This window comes from Microcebus murinus, chromosome 4 (genome assembly GCF_040939455.1).
Source record: "Microcebus murinus isolate Inina chromosome 4, M.murinus_Inina_mat1.0, whole genome shotgun sequence".
NCBI lineage: Eukaryota > Metazoa > Chordata > Mammalia > Primates > Cheirogaleidae > Microcebus > Microcebus murinus.
Window position 1 is genome coordinate 9,103,667 of NC_134107.1, and position 18,139 is coordinate 9,121,805.

Sequence of the window (18,139 nt, forward strand, 5' to 3'; positions counted from 1 at the left end):
CTCCAACGGTCTGAGGGACAGTGAACTGGGCCCCTGTTTAAAAACTTTGAGGACCCTTGCCCTAGGGAGAGCCCTGGGCTTGGAGTCTTGAGTGGAGCTGCCACATGCTTGCTGTGTTTCGAGCTGGGACCCCTCCCAGGGGGGAGAGAGGGTAGGCAGTGGGCCCACATGCCCCTTGCTGATAAGCCCAGCACAAGGCCCCTGATGCGCAGCCTGTAGAGAGGTGAGGGCTCCCCTGGGGGCGTTCGTGACCCAGGTTCCAGCTCTTCCTCCCTGTGTGGCAGCCTGCTCAGGAGTCTGGGTTGTGGGCTCTGGCCGCCAGGCTGTGACGCTCTGAGCTAGGCTGGCTGAGGGCTTTTTGCTGTGCTTCTGAGCAGGCCTGCTCTGGTGGCCAGCGTCTGTGTGGGTGTGCAGCCTCCCTGGACGCCTGCTTTTGTGCCCAGAGACTCTGAGTTTGGTTGGCCGTGAGCTCAGAGCCTGCTGAGAAAAGATGGGAAGAGGCAGGCGCCAGGCAGCTGGGTGGATGTTTCCAGGTTGTTGGGGCCTGGGCCTGGAGCTCTGCTGCCTGTGGCCTCAGCCCGTGGGGTGGGGCCCAGCGGCTCCTAGAGCTGCTGCTTCTGCTCTGAGCAGGATGACGGGCAGAACAGGGAGAGGATGACCTACTTCCGGAACCTGCCAGATGCTCTGACTTCGCTCCTGGTGCTGCTGACCACTGCCAACAACCCTGATGGTGTGTGTGGGGCGCGGCGTGTTGTGGGGCTGGCACGTGGGGCGAGGGCACGTGGGGGGAGGATGCATGGGGGAGGGTTCCAGGCTTCAGCGTCCCCGGGAGTGCTGCCTGTGTCACAGCAAGTGGGGTGAAGGGTGGCACTCTCCCTCCCTTCCCTCTTCTTTCTCTTCCTTCCCTCTTCTTTATCTTCCTCACTTTCTTCTTTTTCAGTGTCCCTTTTCCTCATTCCTCTTCTCTTTCTCACTTGTTTTCTTTTTCTTTCCATTTTGCACCTTTGTTTACTCTCCATTTTTCTTCTCTTGGTCTCCTCCTTCCCTCGCCTCCTCACTCTGAGCAGCTACGAGTGTCCCGTGGCGCTGGTCAGTGGGCTTCCTCTGGTGGCTGCCCAGCCCAGCCGTGCGGCGCCACTTGGCAGCGTTGCGTGTGAGAGGCCCTGGGGTCTGGGCTGGCGTGGCGCTTGCTGTGTCGCGGTGCTGATGGGTGCGCGGCCGCGCAGGTGCGGGTGTGGCCAGGACGGGGAGGCTGTGGTCGGGCTGGGCTGTGGCCGGGCCACCCTGGCTGGGGCCTTTCCTGTTGGGCTCGGGTGGTCACTGGCCATAGAGGCCTTCCCAGGAGGCAGCCAGGGGTCTTTCTCACCCAGCGAGCGCTGTGCTGCCGGACACATGTCCCGTGAGTCATGGCAAGTCCCCGCAGGCTGAGCGGAGTCGTCTGGGGGGAGTGCCAGAGGAAGGCTGACTACACCTCTGCGTGGGGACGATTGTCCTTGATAGGGAGTGCCCATTCCCAGGGCGTGCAAGCAGAGGTGTCAGGGTCGGAACTTGGGCGAGAAGGCGTGGGTGCTCCCTGTGCAGGGCCCACCGTGCTGTCGAGGGGCAGAGGGTGTCGGGGCGGATGCACTGAGGTGGTCAGTGCGATTTCAGCTTCCTGGCATCTTCCTTCTCTCAGTGATGATTCCTGCGTATTCCAGGAACCGGGCCTACGCCATCTTCTTCATCGTCTTCACCCTGATAGGTGAGTGCGGGAATGTCCATGTGGGCCACTCGGCCAGGATTCCTCCCTGGTGACGGGATTCTGTGTGCTCAGTGCGGCATGCCTTACCCCCTGACCCCGTGGCTTCACCTCCGTGTCCCCTGACCCCATAGGTTCACCTCAGTGTCCCCTACCTCATGGCTTCCCCTTGGTGTCCCTCACCCCATAGCCGGGTGGTCTCCTCTGATCGTGTCTTTTTCCTCCGGAAGGAAGCTTGTTTTTGATGAACCTGTTGACAGCCATCATCTACAGTCGGTTCCGCGGTTACCTGATGGTGAGTGAGCCGCCACCCTGCTGGACTATGCCCAGAGCTGCCCCTGGAGGGCCAGCAGGGTGTGGCTTGAGCTGACTGGAAGGGTAATCCCTCAGCCTCACTGGCCAGGCTCCCCGCCTCCTGGGAAGGCCTCTATGGCCAGTGACCACTTGAACCCAATAGGAAAGGCCCTAGCCAGGGTGGCCCGGGAGGATGGACAGGGTCACTCCCTCTCGTGGAGGAGCCAGAGATATAGGCATGTCGTTCCACAGCCACCCAGGGTCCCCTCCCTGTGCCCCACTCAGGATCGTGGCTTCCAGTGCTGCTGGTGCCCACCCTCCTGTGGGGAGCTGGGGTCCCCAAATACACAGAGAAGAAACACATTCCTTGGTGAATCACACAGCGAGCTGCTGTCGGGCACCAATCCCAGTTGGGCCTGGGTCTGGCTTCTTCTGGTTGGACTATGCCTTGGGGTCTCTGTGACTACTCCTGCTGCTGCCCAGGTGTGGGTGGGCTGGGTGCCCTCGGAGGCTGTCCTGGCTCCCCCTTTGCCTAGCCCCTAGGGGAGGATGTGTGGCCCGGAGAGGGCCGGGCCAGGCCACTCAGAGCCGTTCTCCTTGCAGCAATCTCTCCAGACCTCGCTGTTTCGCAGGCGACTGGGGACCCGGGCTGCCTATGAAGTCCTCTCCTCCATGTCTGGGAAGGGAGAAGCCTCCCCTCAGGGGTGAGTGCGAGGGCCCTGGGACCCTCTCCTCCCTGAGGAAGTGGGTGCTGTTGCTGCTTTGGGAGTGGGAATGGGGTGTTCTTAGGGACTTCCCAGGCCCTGACTGCACCTCGCTTCCTGCTGGCTGGCGCTGGGCTCAATCCTCCGTTTAGAATCACGACCCCTGCATGTCCTGGTGCTCTGTGGTTCCCGTGGCTCTCGCCCTGAGTCGACCAGTTTATTTTCGGAATCCCCCTGGAGACCTGGGCTGGTGAAGGGCTGAGCGCTCTGGCCTGTTCTCCTCTCCCGCCTCTGGGCTCGCCCACGCCTCTAAGCTGGTACCTGGGCGTCAGAACCAGAGGCGCTTGGATCAGTTGTCCACTCCGCTGTCCTGTTTGGAAATGAGGGCAGAGAGCTTGAGAATGTCACTGTGGAAGGTTCCGATCCTGACTGCTGGGTGGCAGTGGAGTCTTTGTATACCCCTCCCCAAAGGGGCACAGCAATGTGTCCCTTGCAGGCCCGTGGTAGACGCCCCTTGGCAGAGGTTTGTGTCATGGCCCAGGACTGCAGAGTGGATTCGTGGTGAGGCTCAGGCCAGGTACCAGGACCCACCCAGGCCTGCGTTCCAGGGGGCTGTGCTCACTGGAGCGTGGGTTTTTTTTCTTCCTCAGAGTTGGGGTGAAGCCCCAGAACTTACTACATGTGCTTCGGAAAGTGCAGCTGAACAGCTTCCACAAGCAGGCCCTCATAGAGGTAGCTGCTTCCCTCGCACGCGCCACAGCCTGCTCTGGGCTCCTCCCGGGAGGTCATGCAGGCCAGCAGCCCCATTTCAGGACTGGGGATGTGGTTTCGGATCAGCCCTGGTATTCACAGCCCTGTTGGGGTGGGGCTGGGCGGCTCATCTGCTCTGGGTCATGTCACTCCCCACTGGCCCCAGCCCAGCCGACCGCGCTTCCCTCTGCAGAAGGTGTGCTCCTACGGGGACGTCCCCCTGTCGGCCAGCGAGTTTCAGAGAATCTTCAACGAGCTTGACAAAACTGTGGTTAAAGAGGTAAGTGGGGGCCTCTGGGGCTGGCCAGAGTGGGGCCCCATGGGGTGAGTAAGGGCTCTGCACTTTCCGTTGTCATTGATCACCCAGGGAACTCAGTGACGAGTGCCAGCACTCATCTGCCCAGGGATTCTGGCTCCTAGGATGGCAAGTGGGAATGCAGATCAGTTTGCCCTTGGAAACTGGGAAGATTTTATTGACCTGATGAAATTCATGAGACCCTAGGAATAGGCCTGAGCCCAGCCTGATACAGGGAATCTTCTAGATGATTTTCTCCATTTCCATGGCAAACTTTCCTTTTCCTGTGTGTTCTGCCCCAGAGGTCTGGACCCTGGGCCTCTTCAAGGCCTTTGTCTTTTGTCCTTGATACTGATTTGCATAGTCACCAGGTGGGCCTTGGCACTGTCCCAAAGGCCTGGAGTGGCTTCTGGGCGGTGGCGGAGATGTCGGGAAACAGCTGGGTGTTCACAGGCAGTGTGTGGGGGCAGGGAAGGGGGTGCCCTTCCGGCTGCTCAGCCTTGAGGGAACCGAATGGGCGTGGGGTGAAGGGGCACAGCCAGACGTTTGTGCCGGCTTCTCCTGCCGGTGTCGTGCCACCGGTGTGACTCGTCTGCTCAGGCTGTGGTGTTGAAGCACCCAGACCGGGAGGGCGCGGTGGTGCTTGAACAGCAGACCTTTACTGGCTTGAGGCTGGAAGCCCCAGATGGAGGTGTCGCAGGGCTGATGCCTTCTGAGGCCTCTCTCCTTGGTTTGCAGACGGACACCTTCTCCCTGTGCCTCTCATGGGTCCTCTGTGTGTGTCTGTCCTAACCTCCTGTTTTTGTAAGGACCCCAGTCAGACCTAATTGCCTGTTAAAAGGCTCTGTCTCCAAGTACAGTCCTGTGCTGAGGTCGGGAGTTAGGGCTTCGAGGTAAGAATTTTGCGGGGTCCATAACAGATGTCGGCTGCTGCAGGATTTGTTGTTGGCCTCTCTGGCCTCAGGTCCTTGTCAAAGGTGGTTTTCTCATAAACATGTTTTCTGAAGGTCTTTCCAGACCGTCTGGATTCTGGCCCCATGGCAGCCTGAGCCTTGGGTGCCACAGGCTTGTCCTGTTGTCATTTGGGGCATCCCTTTTAGAGCAGCGTTCCTCAGAGTGTGGCACCCCACATCCCCCTGGGGGCCTGGGAGCCAGTCATAGTGACACATCAGCAGGCGACACTGTAATTCATGCCATCAGACCTCTGCACGGGACAAGGCTGGGCAGTGGGGTCTCAACTTAAAGTTGGCTTGAAGACGATACTAAGAGCATGCTTTTAGGTGTAGATTTTGCAGAAACTGTAGAAATGGTCCTCAAACGACAGGAAATTAGGAGTCACTGTTTAGATAATGGCTCTTATCCTAGGGCCAGAGGTTTGCTGGGCTCTGGAGGCAACTGTTAGCAGCTGTCATGTGCCAGGTTTGCTGTGATGCTGTGACAGACCTGGGCCGGGAGAAGTTGGACATCCTAAAGGGTTCTGGAAAGGCAGTTTTTGCTCCTCAGGGTTTTGCTCATTTGTGTCCTCTGGGCCACATGGGCTCTTCCTGGGAAGTTGCCGGCTGACCTTTAGGAAGCTGCTGAGTCCTGGTTGTCCAGACTCTCGATCTCCCCTTCTCTCCCAGTGTCAGGATTTGAGATCATCCTACGAGATTGCTTTGGTCCTGGCCCGCGGAGGGGGCTCATGCCCCAGGCATCGGGTTCGGGAAGGCCCAAGACACAAGCCACATCCCTGCTCTGGCCATGCCTGTCCTAGCCTGGCCACCTCCTCCGAAGCCTGTGGAATGCTGTCTCTTACCATGGTGCCCTGGGGTCCAAGGTCCAGAACTGGGGTTTGAGATGGGAGCTTGAGTTGCAGAGTTGGGGAGCTATGATATCCTTGCCCTGGTTTGATGACCTCCTTCTCCCAAAATGCAGACTGCAGGGGGAGGCAGTACATTTATCCCTTTTTATCCATGGGGGACTGGTTCTAGGACTGCCCACAGATACCCAAATCCTCGAGTGCTCAAGTCCCTTATATAAAATGGCATCGTGTTTGCATATAACCTACCCACAACTTTTTGTATGCTTTAAATTATCTCTAGATTACGTATACAAGCTGATACAGTGTAAATGCTGCATAAATAGTTATTATACTGCAGAGTTTAGGGAATAGTGATGAGAATGCAAAGGTCTGTACATGTTTGGTAGATGCTTTTTCCCCCTGAATGTTCTCGATCTGCAGTGGGTTGAATCCGTGGATGTGGAACCCATGGATATGAAGGGCCGACTGGATTTCATTTTGAAGGCAGATGCTTCCAGGCTTGCTGACGTTTGAGGCAGGCCGCGGTTTTGGGATCACTCCTCCAGGGAGGTGCTCTCTGTGCATGCTGAGGTCACGGGCGCTCGAACCATTTAGGTAGCCTCCTCGTGTGGTCATCACCTCTCAGCAGCCCCTGCCAGCTTCTGCGAGAGGTCTCTTCTTTTTATGAGAAGCCTTTTGGGTTAAAAATGGAGTGTTCATTATAGATAATAGAACAAAATAGAAAAAGCCACTGTCCTGTCCCCCTACCCTGAGACAGCATAACCACTACAATCATATCAAGGTTTATTTCTTAATTACGCAGGTAGCATGTGAATATATTCTTCTTGCAGCAATTTAAACATAGTGGCTGATGCTGGCATCTCTCTGGCCAAGGCAGCATTCTGGGGCCAGTTAAGAGACAGGAGCCATCCAGTGGGTCAAACAGAGAAAGTGTGCTGTAAGGAAGTGACAGTGATGATAAAAGAGGAGCTGTGAGATACACAGAAAGTCTTTGGTGCCCTAGGGCCCGGGGCGAGTGCCTTGGAAGGGGACCCTCCCCGAGGCCAGATTCAGACCTTCTCAGAGAAGGTGTGATTTAGCCCGAAGGAGGACGGGGACGTTTGCTGTTCTGCCCGGGCTGGAATTGGTCTCTGGGCACTGGGCAAGCAGGACGCCACCCTCCCGGGTGCGGCAGGCCAGGCCAGGAGCAGGTTGTGGCATGGGCCAGCAGGGGGCATTGGTGCGGGCAGGTGGCCTTTGGGTGCTGGTTTCCAGTGGAGGACTGTGGAGGTTGGGAAAGTGACCTGCAGGTCAAGCTGTGGCTGTAGGTCACCATGGGACTGTGTGTCTGGGTGGGACAGAGTGCCAGCAGATGTCCTCACGCCATACCGTGACCCACCATGTAGCACCCAGAAGCTGCAGGAGAGCCTTGCCCTCCTGCCATGTATTTCCAGCGCCCTCTCGTAGGCGAGCCGTGCTGAAAGGGCCTCTGCCCGCTGTGGCGGGGCGGGTTGGGAGATGATAATTGGCACAGCCACTTGGGGCCTGCTCCATGATAGTCACGCCCTTCGGTTCCATATTTTGGTGTTTTCCTTCTAGATTGTCCCCACGAGATTATAGGCACACATACTGCACCTTGCGTTTTCACTTAGCAGTGTTGCACAGAGATCTCCATTCTCATATGACACTATTCTCCCTGCCTGTCTGATGCAGTAGCCGCCTGTCACAGTAGTTGTCTGTCACTTGAAGTGTGGCGATTGCCCCTGAAGAACTGTTACTGGATTGAAATTTACAGTAAATAGCCACACGTGGTCTGTGGCTCCGGTGTGGGACAGCAGGCACAGGCCCTGGGCTCCCTCTCTGCTGTGTCACGGTACATTCGCTGAGGAATATTTAGGCCATTTCCACAGTCTGCTGCAGTCACCATCCTGTGACTCTGTCCTCGTGCACAGGAGGGTCTCGAGGGCGGGTGCCGAGCTGAGAAAGTGCTGGTCTTGCGAGCGTGTTCACGTTTGCATCTGTTGCCAGAGTGACCCCACTGCTTTCCTGTCCCCGCCCGCACACAGTGCACGAGTGAGTTTGCTCTTCGCTAAGTTTTCACGGCTCTTAGCACACCATTTATGTGTATTTTTTCACACAGCGTTTTCCATGGGCAAACAGTTCGCTTACATTTAAGATGACTGCGTCGTATCACAATGTGGTTTACTTATACTCAATGTGCGTTCCAGTTGTTTCTACCTCTCTTCTGATGTTATAGAGACCACTGTCAGGAGCAGCTTTGTGTATAAAACTATACATAATTTCCGTAGGCTGGGTAGATTATTTCCTTAGGCTGGGTAGACTAGGATGGGAGATAAAGTAGGGAAACGTTGAATCCCAGGATAACAGAGCGCGGGTGTTTTGGGCCTGGAGCGTGTTTCTGAGCATGTGTGTTCCCTGCCCAGCACCCGGCGAGGCCCGAGTACCAGTCTCCGTTTCTGCAGAGCGCCCAGTTCCTCTTTGGCCACTACTACTTCGACTACCTGGGGAACTTCATTGCCCTGGGAAACCTTGTATCCATTTGCGTGAGTTTGGGGTTGCCATGTGTGGACATGGGAGGGGCCCTGTTTCTTGCCCCCCTTGCTTTGACACCAGCCCTTCCCCCCTGCCCTAGCGAGGTCTGGGCCTGCGCGGTGAGCCGCACCCCACTCTGGCTTTGCAGGTGTTCCTGGTGCTGGATGCAGACGTGCTGCCCGGTGACCGGGATGACTTCATCCTGGGGGTAAGCTCTGAGGTTGCCCCTTGGTCACACCGTGAGCTCTGCCAGGGTCCGAGGGAGTCGGAGAGAGTAGCAAGAGAGCACGGCCTCCCTCCCTGGGGCTCCGGGTCTAGCGGAAGGCAGGGCTGGTACACAGCAAACATCCCGTCATAGGTGCATGGGTGTGGAGGGCGTGTGCCCAGAGGAGGCTGGTGCAAGCAGAGGCCCTGTGGCCTGGTGGGTTGGGAGGGGGCGGCCAAGCCGAATGATGGAAGATGGAATGGCTGTGTGATGGGTTGGCCGCCTGGGCCTGTTGCCAGGACTGAGTCTGGGCACAGCCAGTAGCACTGGGACCTGACGCTGGGCACTTTTTCTTCCCTTTTCAGATTCTCAACTGCATCTTCATCCTGTACTATGTGCTGGAAATGCTGCTCAAGGTCTTTGCTCTGGGCCTGCGAGGCTACCTGTCCTACCCCAGCAACGTGTTCGACGGGCTCCTCACCACAGTCCTGCTGGTAAAGTTGGGGGTGGCTGAGGCCCGGCCTCTCCCGGGTGGGTGGCGTGAGCCCCGCCTGTGGCTTTGTACTGTGTTCTGTCTCAGGCGTCCCTGGAGGACCAGAGGGCCTCCTGCCTTGAGTGACAAGGGGCTGGCTTGCCCCCAGCCCAGCAGCTTGGTGGGTGGCTGGTGGGGGCTGTAGGAGCCAGGGTTTCCGCTGTGTGTGTGTCACGGGGGCAGGTTGCCACCCTGACCCCTAAGGGAGGCCTGGAAGGACCCGCAGCCCTTGCAGCTAATCCAGCCCCCAGCACAGCCTCGAATGCCACCCATGTGACCCCTCCGTGGGTGGAGTGAGGGGCTGGGGGGTCACGGGCACCCAGGAGGTCCTCGGGAAAGTTACACTTTCTTTCCCCAGACACTGGGAATGAGGGTGTGTGTCACAGTGGCGATGCCAGAATGACATTTACTCGTATTTGACTGGTCAGAGCCAGGGGGCCCCTCGGAACGTGAGTGCAGAGAACTCTCGAAGCGTCTCTCAGTCCGTCCTTGACCAAGTAGCTTCTCCACCCTGTCCTTGCTGTGCACGGGCCCCGATTCTTGAGTTCAGGGTTTCCAGCCGAAGGAGTCCTCACATCTGGAACCAACCCATGGGGACAAGGACCAAGCTCTGATTTCTCCCCAAAATCTCCTTTTGGGGAGAACATTTTAAACATGAGCTTTATTATTCATTTAAGACCCATCCAGATTAGCGTTGCTGTAGCGATGCCTTCTTCTCTTTTGTAATTAAAGGTTTTGGAGATCTCAACTCTGGCTGTGTACCGATTCCCACACCCAGGCTGGTATGTGACTGGGGAGAACCGAGGGACGCTACAGCAAACAGTGCCGCCGTCTAGCCCCTGGGGGGTCTCGGCTGCCCCCCCAGGAGGTCCGGGCCTGCTTGCTTGGGCTGCTCTGACTCTAGGGCAGTTGTTGGGCTAATGTTGCCCGCTGAGGGTTGTGTGGGGCGGAGCCCTGCTCAGCACTTTTGGGGCGCTGTTCAGAATGCTGCACCCTGCAGCTGTCGGGAAGCAGCTGTGTTTCCCTCTGAGGTACCTTCTAGAGCGACAGTGGGCTCCCCTCCAAGCACTGTGATAGGACATGTGGCCCCAGCATGTGGGAAGCTGGAAGCAGAGCCGGCCCAGGCCCAGGTCTGGGGGCCTGTGATCTCTGGGATCGAGCTGGGCCCTGCCCCTGGCAGGAAGGTCATGTGTAAGCTCTGCCCAGCAGTGTGACCTTGGGCATCAGTTTTTATCGTCTTTAAAGTGGTGGAAGGCAGGGACCTGGGGTGTGATGAGCTCTTACGATGCCCTCAGAGTCCCACTGCCCCTGGTTCCGGCCAGGCAGAGAGACCCTTGGGCAGTGACCCCAGGGAGCCTCGCGGCATGGCAGGGTGCAGGCCTGCTGTCAGGGCCTCTGTCAGCGAGGCTGCTCTGCCCCAGGAGTGTGACAGCCAGCTGGTGGCGCTGAGATGTGCCTGCGATGAAGCAGGCAGAGGGTGGCATGGCCACAGCAGGGCCCGTGGTCAGCTGGGCTCTTTTGGTATCTCTGTGTCGGCTGTCTAGTGAGCAGCTGGGAATCGCTTGAGAGGGGAGTAGGGTTGAAAGACCCTCACTGTGCAGTCCCCTGCCCGGGAAACACGCCAGGACTGATCTCGGGAAGATGGGCAGTGATGCGACACTGTCTTGTATCACAGGCTGGTGTCCCCTTGCCTCTAATGTGCCATGAATGCCCCTGTTGCACTTGAGTCTGAGTCATCACATTGCGAAGCATGGGGGTGACATTCTGGGTGAGAATGGGTTTAAGTTTAAATAGAAATAAAAGAACAGAAAGGCCATGAGGGATGCCGGGGGAGCACCAGGCAGGGACAGGGTCGGAGGGCAGGGTCATGGGACAGGAGATAAGGTCTGGGAACAGGGCACAGGGTCAGGGAATGAGGTCAGGGGTCAGGGTCACAGGACTAGACATGGGGTCTGGGGACGGGATGGGGTCAGGGTCACAGGATAGAAGACGTGGTCTGGGGACAGAGGATGGGGGTAGGGGATGAGGTCAGAGGTCAGGATCACGACACAGGAGATGTGAGATGGGGTCAGGGGACGTGGTTTTGCCCAGTTCTGCGGGGACCTGGCAAGTCCCAGCATTTGGAACCTCCGAGTTCTCCTGTATAGACGGGGTCTGCCAGCCATGTGCTCTGTGAGGGCCAGGCTGGAAGGTGTTGCCGTGACTAGGGCTGCCCCGGGCGCCAGGCGTGCACGGAAGCAGTGAGTGGCCCAGGTTCCGCCCTCTTGCCATGTCCGGGCTTTTCTGCCCCTGTGCCTTGTGCTCGGGACTTCTCAGCTCCCTGTTCTTTCCTTATGGGCATCCCGGGCCTCTGCCAACCTGCCTCCGCGTGTCTCTCTCCAGGAGGCCACAGATGCAGGGCCTGCTGTCACTGTGGGACATGGTGCGGCTGCTGAACATGCTCATCGTGTTCCGGTTCCTGCGCATCATCCCGAACATGAAGGTGGGCGGCACGTCTGACCCCGGCCCTCCCCTGTGTGGTTCCAGCCGTTGCCCTGCTCCAAAGTGGGCGGGCCTGGGGCGGAGAGACTGAGGACTGTCCTTGTCACCTTGGGCCCCTGGTGCACCCTCCACCCTGCTGCATCCTGTGGTGCTGGGTGAGAAGTACGAGGGCCCAGCCCCGTGTGGCTGGAGGAGGAGAGCTGGGCCTATTGGGGCGTGGTGGCTGGACACCCCTGGCCAGTGACAGGAGCAGCTGCGTGCTCCTTGGGGCCCTGGCACCTTTTAAATGGAAATGTTCCCAGGTCTTCTGAGATTTCTGGAAAGGCCTTTGTCACAGGCTTTTAGGCACTAGTAAAGAGGGGCAAAGGTACAGTTGGCCAAGGTGATCACTGCCAGGACCTTGTGACGTATGGGTGTGTCAAGGCCATCTCCCAGCCTCGGTTTCTCTTAGCAAACTTGGAAAGGGAGCACTGGCATGGTGGTCAGCTGTTCAGGCCCAGCCCCTCTGCCTTCAAGCCCAGCCCCTTGCTGCCTCTGTCTCTATTTTCCTAAGAACTTGTCAGGAGCAAGGGAGACCTTCTTCTGAGTGTCCAGGTCCTCCCTCTGTCCACGTTCAGCCTTCTGCCGAGCTGTGTCCCTGTCCCACTCGTGGGTTACCTTCAACCTGGCAGTATTTCCTGTGGGAAGGCGGCTCTGGGGTCCTGAGCACAAATGGGCGGCCTTCATGATGCGTGCACACACGCACATGCAGTCACACAGTTACACAGTCACACGTGATCACACACCTGCACACACACAATCACGCAGGCACGCCTGGTCACACACATAATTACATACAGAGTCATGCATGCATATGACACATGACACCACACACGTACACATATATACACTTACATAACCCTATCTACGAATAATCCCATACACGTACACACAAAGTCGTGCGTATATAAGACATATCACGTGTGTGTATGTATACGGTAAGGTCTCACGTAACATATTCAGTAGGTTCTTGGAAATTGACTTTACGCTAAACGACACATAATGAAACCGATTTTTTTCTTCATCAACATTATAATGGGCCAGGCGTGGCTCATGCCTGTAACCTTAGGACTCTGGGAGTGGTAAGGAGGATGGCTTGAGCCCAGGGGTTAGAGGGTGCTGTGAGCTAGGCTGATGCCACGGCACCCTAGCCCAGGCGACAGAGTGAGACTCTATCTCCAAAAAAATACAGAAACAAAAACAAAACATTATAATGAAGCGATGTTGAAGGAAATGATGTTATTCAAGGACCTCCTCTGTGTCTTTTTGCTTAAAGTCACAGTTTCCAGGAACCTGTGGATGTTATGTGAGGTCTTGCCATGCGTGCACAGACACGTGCACATGCGTGTCGTGCATATACCATGCACGTGGTTATATGCACATGTACGCAGATTCCTACTTACCGGTTTCCACCTGCTGTGTTCGGCTCTAGTGTCTGTCCGGCTACAGCAGGCGGCGGACTGGGCGTATTTGAAGCTTTTCTCCGGGTCAGGTTGTGTGTGGGCCGAGCGACCCTCCGCAGCCATCTCCTCTGGCTGGCTCTCTGAGGTGCCCTTGTCACAGTCAGCCACCTCCAGGCCACAGAGGGCTCATCCGCCCTCGAATCAGCAGGCGGACTGTGGCCTGAGGTCCCAGGTGGGAGGGCTTCGCCAAGGGCCGTGGCACTCTGGGCTCGCGGGGGCCGGGCTGGGTGGCGTGTGCGAGCGTGAGTGCGTGTGGGCGACGTGTGTGGGATGTGGACGTGAACGGGTGGGTGTGTACAGGTGTGTGGGTGGCTGCTGGTCCAGGTGCATGGGTTGACAGTATTTACCTGTCCTGGGGGTAGGCAGGGACGGAGTCCCCTGAGTGGGGCCGGGAGGAGGAAGGGCTTACTTTGTTCTTGTCCTCAGCCGATGGCTGTCGTGGCCAGTACCGTCTTGGGCCTGATACAGAACATGCGGGCGTTCGGTGGGATCCTGGTGGTGAGTCCTGGGGGTGCTGGCGGCAGGGGCAGGCGCTCCTGGGAGGCTGGCTCGCTGCTCTGTGGGGGTGTCCCTGTGAGGCACGGGTCAGGGCAGGAAGCCAGGGGCGCTGCCTTTGGTTCTAGAGCAAGGGCCTGGGGCCAGTGTGGCTGGGGCCATGCCCAGCCGTGCTTCCTGTCCCTGCGGGAGAGGCTTTGGTAGCTCTTGCATCCCTCAGGTTTTCCGCACCGGGAGCTGTGTTGAGAAACTAATGAAACACAATTTAAGAGACACAAGAGTTTGCTCCCCAGGGACCCTCAGAGCCCCATAAAGCCCATGCTGAGGTTTGAGTCCACAGTCACGCTCAGGGATGTCAGGGACTCATGGCTCTGTTTGCCAAGCAGAAGCCATGGTCTGTCTCCCCAGGGGAGCTTCTGCCGAAGAGCTGGGTGGCTCTGCCCGTGGCTGAGCTCAGGCAGCAGGGGCCGTGACCAGGTAGGCCCCAGCACTGCCCTGCGCCAGGTGACAGGAATTCCTGCTGCAAGAAGCCCTGCTGCAGTGGGGCTGTAGTCATTTTGTTCTGACTACCACAGGCTGGCACCCGTGTAGGAGGGAAGGACATCCCCGGGGAGCCGCCTGGTGCTCTGGGCCTGGGCCACGCATGCCTGCCGCACCTCCGGAAATAGACGCTTGCAGCAAGTGCCGTCTGCCCAGACCCTGACTTGCCAGCGGAGGAAGCTGGGGCCCAGAGAGAGGACCAGGGCATGTGTCCCTCCGCTTCCTGCTGCCTGCTGGGACACACTAGGGCAGGGCTGGGGCAGGCCGGCAGTCTGTCTTCTAACCGTGGCCACCGGGCTACCTGGGAGCAGAGCCCCGATTCCCTGGGGAGCTTTGTGACCCCTGCCTGCCTCAGGCTCACTGGTGTCAGTGGACTCCCCAGCCGGGGACCCGCCGGGGGTGGTTGAGGCAGCAGTGTCCATGGCTGGGGGCGGCAGCCAGGCTGGGGCGGCAGCCAGGCTGGAAGCCCCTGGCCTGGGCAGAGGGTAGCCTGGCTTTGTGGTTCTAGTCCAGGGTGGCGGGGCCGGTGCGCCATGGGTGGGCTGACCAGCCCTCTGCCCCCACGTCCCCAGGTGGTCTACTACGTGTTTGCCATCATCGGGATCAACTTGTTCCGTGGTATCATTGTGGCTCCTCCTGGAAACGGCAGGTGAGGTGGGGTCTCAGTGCCACGGGGAGTGTCTCTGGGGCACCAGGGTGGGCGGAGGTCTCAGTGGTTCCTTCAGCTTCTCAGGAGAGGAGCAAAGCCGTGGCCTGGTTCCTTATCTGCCACCCCATGTCCCCCTCTCCTCGGAGCCCTCCCTGGAGTCTGTGTGGAGCCTGCTTCCCACAGCCTGCTCAGAACAGCACCCGGGGCCCCTCTTTGGACCTTCAGGCCAGGATGGGCACACTGGCAGGGGTGGTGTGACGTGCCAGGCCTCAGAACCTAGAGCCCGAAAGCTGCCTCTGCCCCGCTGGGGTGTGCAGGTCCCTGGACCCCACCCTCACCCAGGTGTGCCCCATCCACCAGCCTGGCCCCTGCCAATGGCTCGGCGCCCTGCGGGAGCTTCGAGCAGCTGGAGTACTGGGCCAACAACTTCGACGACTTTGCTGTGAGTCCCTCGCTCTGTCCCGGGCCTCTGCTCTCCCAGGTCCCTGCCTGCCCCCTGCACCTTTCGGACCCCCCCGGACCTCGCTCTGCTGCCCCCACAGGCCGCCCTGATCACACTGTGGAACGTAATGGTGGTGAACAACTGGCAGGTGTTTCTGGATGCGTATCGGCGCTACTCGGGCCCGTGAGTCCCCGTCCCAACAGCGTGGGTCGGAGTGAAGACTGGGGGCTCCCTCCCCTCGGTGTGGCGCAGGGAGTGGGTCCTTGGCAGGAAAGCCTGCCAGCGCGCGCCCCTGGCTGGCCTCGTCCCTGCCCCGCCCCCGGCGCTGGCTGAGGACTCTGGGCTTCCGCCTCCTGGGGGGAGTTGGTGTGTCTGGCTGGGGAATCTGGCAGGGCGGGGAAGCCCCGGACAGCTCAGGCCAGCCCCGGTGGATGGTCATGGGTTTGTGTCCTGCCCCACCTCCTGCCGGCCGAGCTGCCTGAGCCACTTGCTTGACGTTTCTGAGCTGTGGTTGGATTACCTCCGAAGTGGACGTGGTCACGTGCTCTACCCCTGTGGTCCCAACCCCCGGTCAGTGGCCCAGTACTGGTCTGTGGCCTGTTAGGAAATGGGCCGCGCATCACCGCCAGAGTTCTGAACCCCTCCCCCATGACATCCTCCCACCCCCCACCTGGTCCGTGGAAAAATTGCCTTCTATGAAACCCGGTGTCTGGTGCCAAAAAGGTTGGGGAACATTGCTCCGTGTCATGGAGTCCCCGGGTGAGATTCAGTGAGAGCTGTCCTGGCCACACGTCGTTGTGTTTGAGTGATCTCACTCTGCTCATGGGGGGCCTGGGTGGGCCTCTTGCTCCTCTGCAGGTGGTCCAAGATCTATTTTGTGTCGTGGTGGCTGGTGTCATCTGTCATCTGGGTCAACCTGTTCCTGGCTCTGATGTTGGAGGTATCAGAAACCCCCGTGCAGACTGTGCTAGCGGTGGGGGAAGGGCTGTGGCCAGGCCTGCTGGAGCTTTGATGGCAGAGCCCCTGCTGGGCCAGGGCTCGGCTGGGGGTCAGCACTGCTTGCTCTGGCTACTGGGTCCCCTTGGGACACTCCTGGCATTGGGCCTGTGGGGATTCTCAGGCCCCCATGGGTGCGGCTGAGGGAGGGACCCCAGTGTGTGGCGCTGGCAGCCCCACAGGGCCTGCGTCCAGGATGAGCTGCTCGGCCCCCGCAGGGGATGCCAGAGCCACCCTGGAGGGGGCCGGGGAGGGGCAAGGCTGGTGTCACCCGGAGCCCACAATCATGGGCCCCTCCCTCCCTTCTGCTTCCCAGAATTTCCTTCATAAGTGGGACCCCCAGAGCCACCTACAGTCGCTTGCTGGGACCGAGGAAGCCACCTACCAGATGTCCGTGGAGCTCATGTTCAGGTGTGTGGGTGGGGAAGGTGCTTCCCTGTGGCCTTCTGGGGCGTGAAGCCAAGAGCTGGGGGTGGGCAGGAGGTGCAGGCAGGCCCTGTGACGGTCACCTTCCCCATCCGCCTGTCACCTGGCTTCCCTCCTATGCCGCAGGTGAGCAGATGAGAGCAGCTCAGACTGGGGTTGGGGTCGGGCTGCTGCCTCTGCTCCTGCACCAGAGTTGTGGACTCTGCCTGCGCTCAGAGTATTTGAGGAAGCTTCCTTCGGGTCTGTTGGTCTCCAGGTCATCCTGATGGATATAAACAGGTGGCCTAAGGAAACTACAGTCCTCTCTTGACAGCTTTGAGATTGTTCCTCTACTAGTACAGAAAAGTGACTGGCCACCCAGAGGCCGCCCTGTCGTGGGGCTTCTGTTCCTTCCGTGGGGTCTGCTGTGTCACTGCGGCCGGTCCTCACACGGTCCTGCCAGCCAGCCCGGAGAGGCACCTTCTGGGCTTTTAGGATGCCGTGAAAGCCTCTCTCACGTCTGTACCCATCCTGAAGCTCGGTCTGAGTTCCTGTGTCCCACATCCTCGTCACGCTCACTTTTGCACATGTCTCTGATGATCTCCAGGGAGAACCTCCTCCGTGGGGCACTTCGGAGGCTTTCTGAGAAGTCCCGCTCACTCGTCCTTCTGCACGCGCCAGGGTCTGTGTGCAGAGGCCTGCTAACCCTCCTCCCCCACCCCACAGGGACATCCTGGAGGAGCCCAACGAGGAGGAGCTGACCGAGAGGCTGAGCTGTCACCGGTACCTGCAGTTGTGCAGGTGACATCCAGGTTGCCTTCCCGGCTGGGGTGGCTGGAGAGAGATGCTGGCCTACGACAGGTGCTGGTCATGGAGGAGGCAGCTGGGCTGTGGCCAAGCAGCAAGAGACCTTTCCTTTGACAGACCACTTAGCTGGGGACAGGCAGAGCCTGGGGACAAGGAACCAAGTCCTTCATGTGCTGCCCACCAGAACCATCCACGGAACAGCCGCTGGTGCTTCAGGGCCGAGTCGCGCCATGCCGCTTTCTTCTGTAAGCTGCTTCATTGAGACTCACTTTTTAAATAAGCAAAGAGGTGACTCCACGGGGACCTTTAAGACAGTTTGAAAAGCAAGAAGCAGTGGCCTTTCCCTTGTGCCCTGCAGCTTCTGTGGTGCCTTTGCTGCTGGTGGCCTTCAGGGACCAAGGGCCCACCAGGGCCTGCACAGGTTAACCAGCAGATTTCCGGGACATTCAGGTTGGGATGGTTTTACATGAAGAGAATGTTGACTGTGTCTTACTTAATGGCTTGTGTGACTGTGATTGGGTGTGTTTCTTTAGGGGTCAGAATGCCAATAATTTTTATCGTTAAGTTATATAAAGAAATAGGATTGTCATTCTTCACCATGACTCTGGTCCTACTTCTGCGGAGCAGGGTTGCTGGGTAAGGTTGGTTAGGTTGTGTACTGCACAAGGGCGTCTGGCTATGAGTGTGTGTCCTGGCACGGGGCTGTCTGCCTGCAGTGACGGGTGCCTTTTCTAGTTTGCACAAAAGCATGTATGAGCCAGTGGTGGCCGTCTACTTTGTGTGCCCTTGGTGTGTGACAGAAGGGGTCTGGGGGTGGTGGTGGGGAGAGTGAGCAGTGTGGAAAGCCACATTGTCACTTGATCCTGCTAGGCTGTGATTGACGAATGGTTTCCTCATTTCAAGTGCCAGTGCGGGTGATTGGCACCCTAGTTCGCGGAGCTCTGTGTTGAGCAGGAGTGGAATCTTCATGG

The 18,139-nt window shown here is 58.6% G+C and overlaps 1 protein-coding gene across 11 annotated transcripts in view; it reads left to right on the forward strand.

Moving 5' to 3' along the window:
- TPCN2 (two pore segment channel 2) overlaps positions 1–17,764 on the forward strand; it is a 32,119-nt gene extending 14,355 nt beyond the window's left edge. For 3 of the 11 annotated variants that reach the window (XM_076001716.1, XM_012757678.3, XM_076001718.1), the window contains exons 8-25: positions 631–730; positions 1,676–1,741; positions 1,969–2,033; positions 2,636–2,736; positions 3,387–3,468; positions 3,680–3,766; positions 8,006–8,125; positions 8,263–8,322; positions 8,685–8,813; positions 9,584–9,633; positions 11,234–11,333; positions 13,261–13,332; positions 14,442–14,518; positions 14,879–14,960; positions 15,061–15,143; positions 15,819–15,900; positions 16,273–16,367; positions 17,088–17,764. In XM_076001716.1, coding sequence (XP_075857831.1) covers positions 631–730; positions 1,676–1,741; positions 1,969–2,033; positions 2,636–2,736; positions 3,387–3,468; positions 3,680–3,766; positions 8,006–8,125; positions 8,263–8,322; positions 8,685–8,813; positions 9,584–9,633; positions 11,234–11,333; positions 13,261–13,332; positions 14,442–14,518; positions 14,879–14,960; positions 15,061–15,143; positions 15,819–15,900; positions 16,273–16,367; positions 17,088–17,166 — 1,530 coding nt within the window. In that variant the 3' untranslated portion in view covers positions 17,167–17,764. The other 8 variants (XR_012918900.1, XR_012918901.1, XM_076001717.1 and 5 more) reach the window with 8 other exon arrangements.
- The last annotated feature ends 375 nt before the right edge of the window (positions 17,765–18,139 follow it).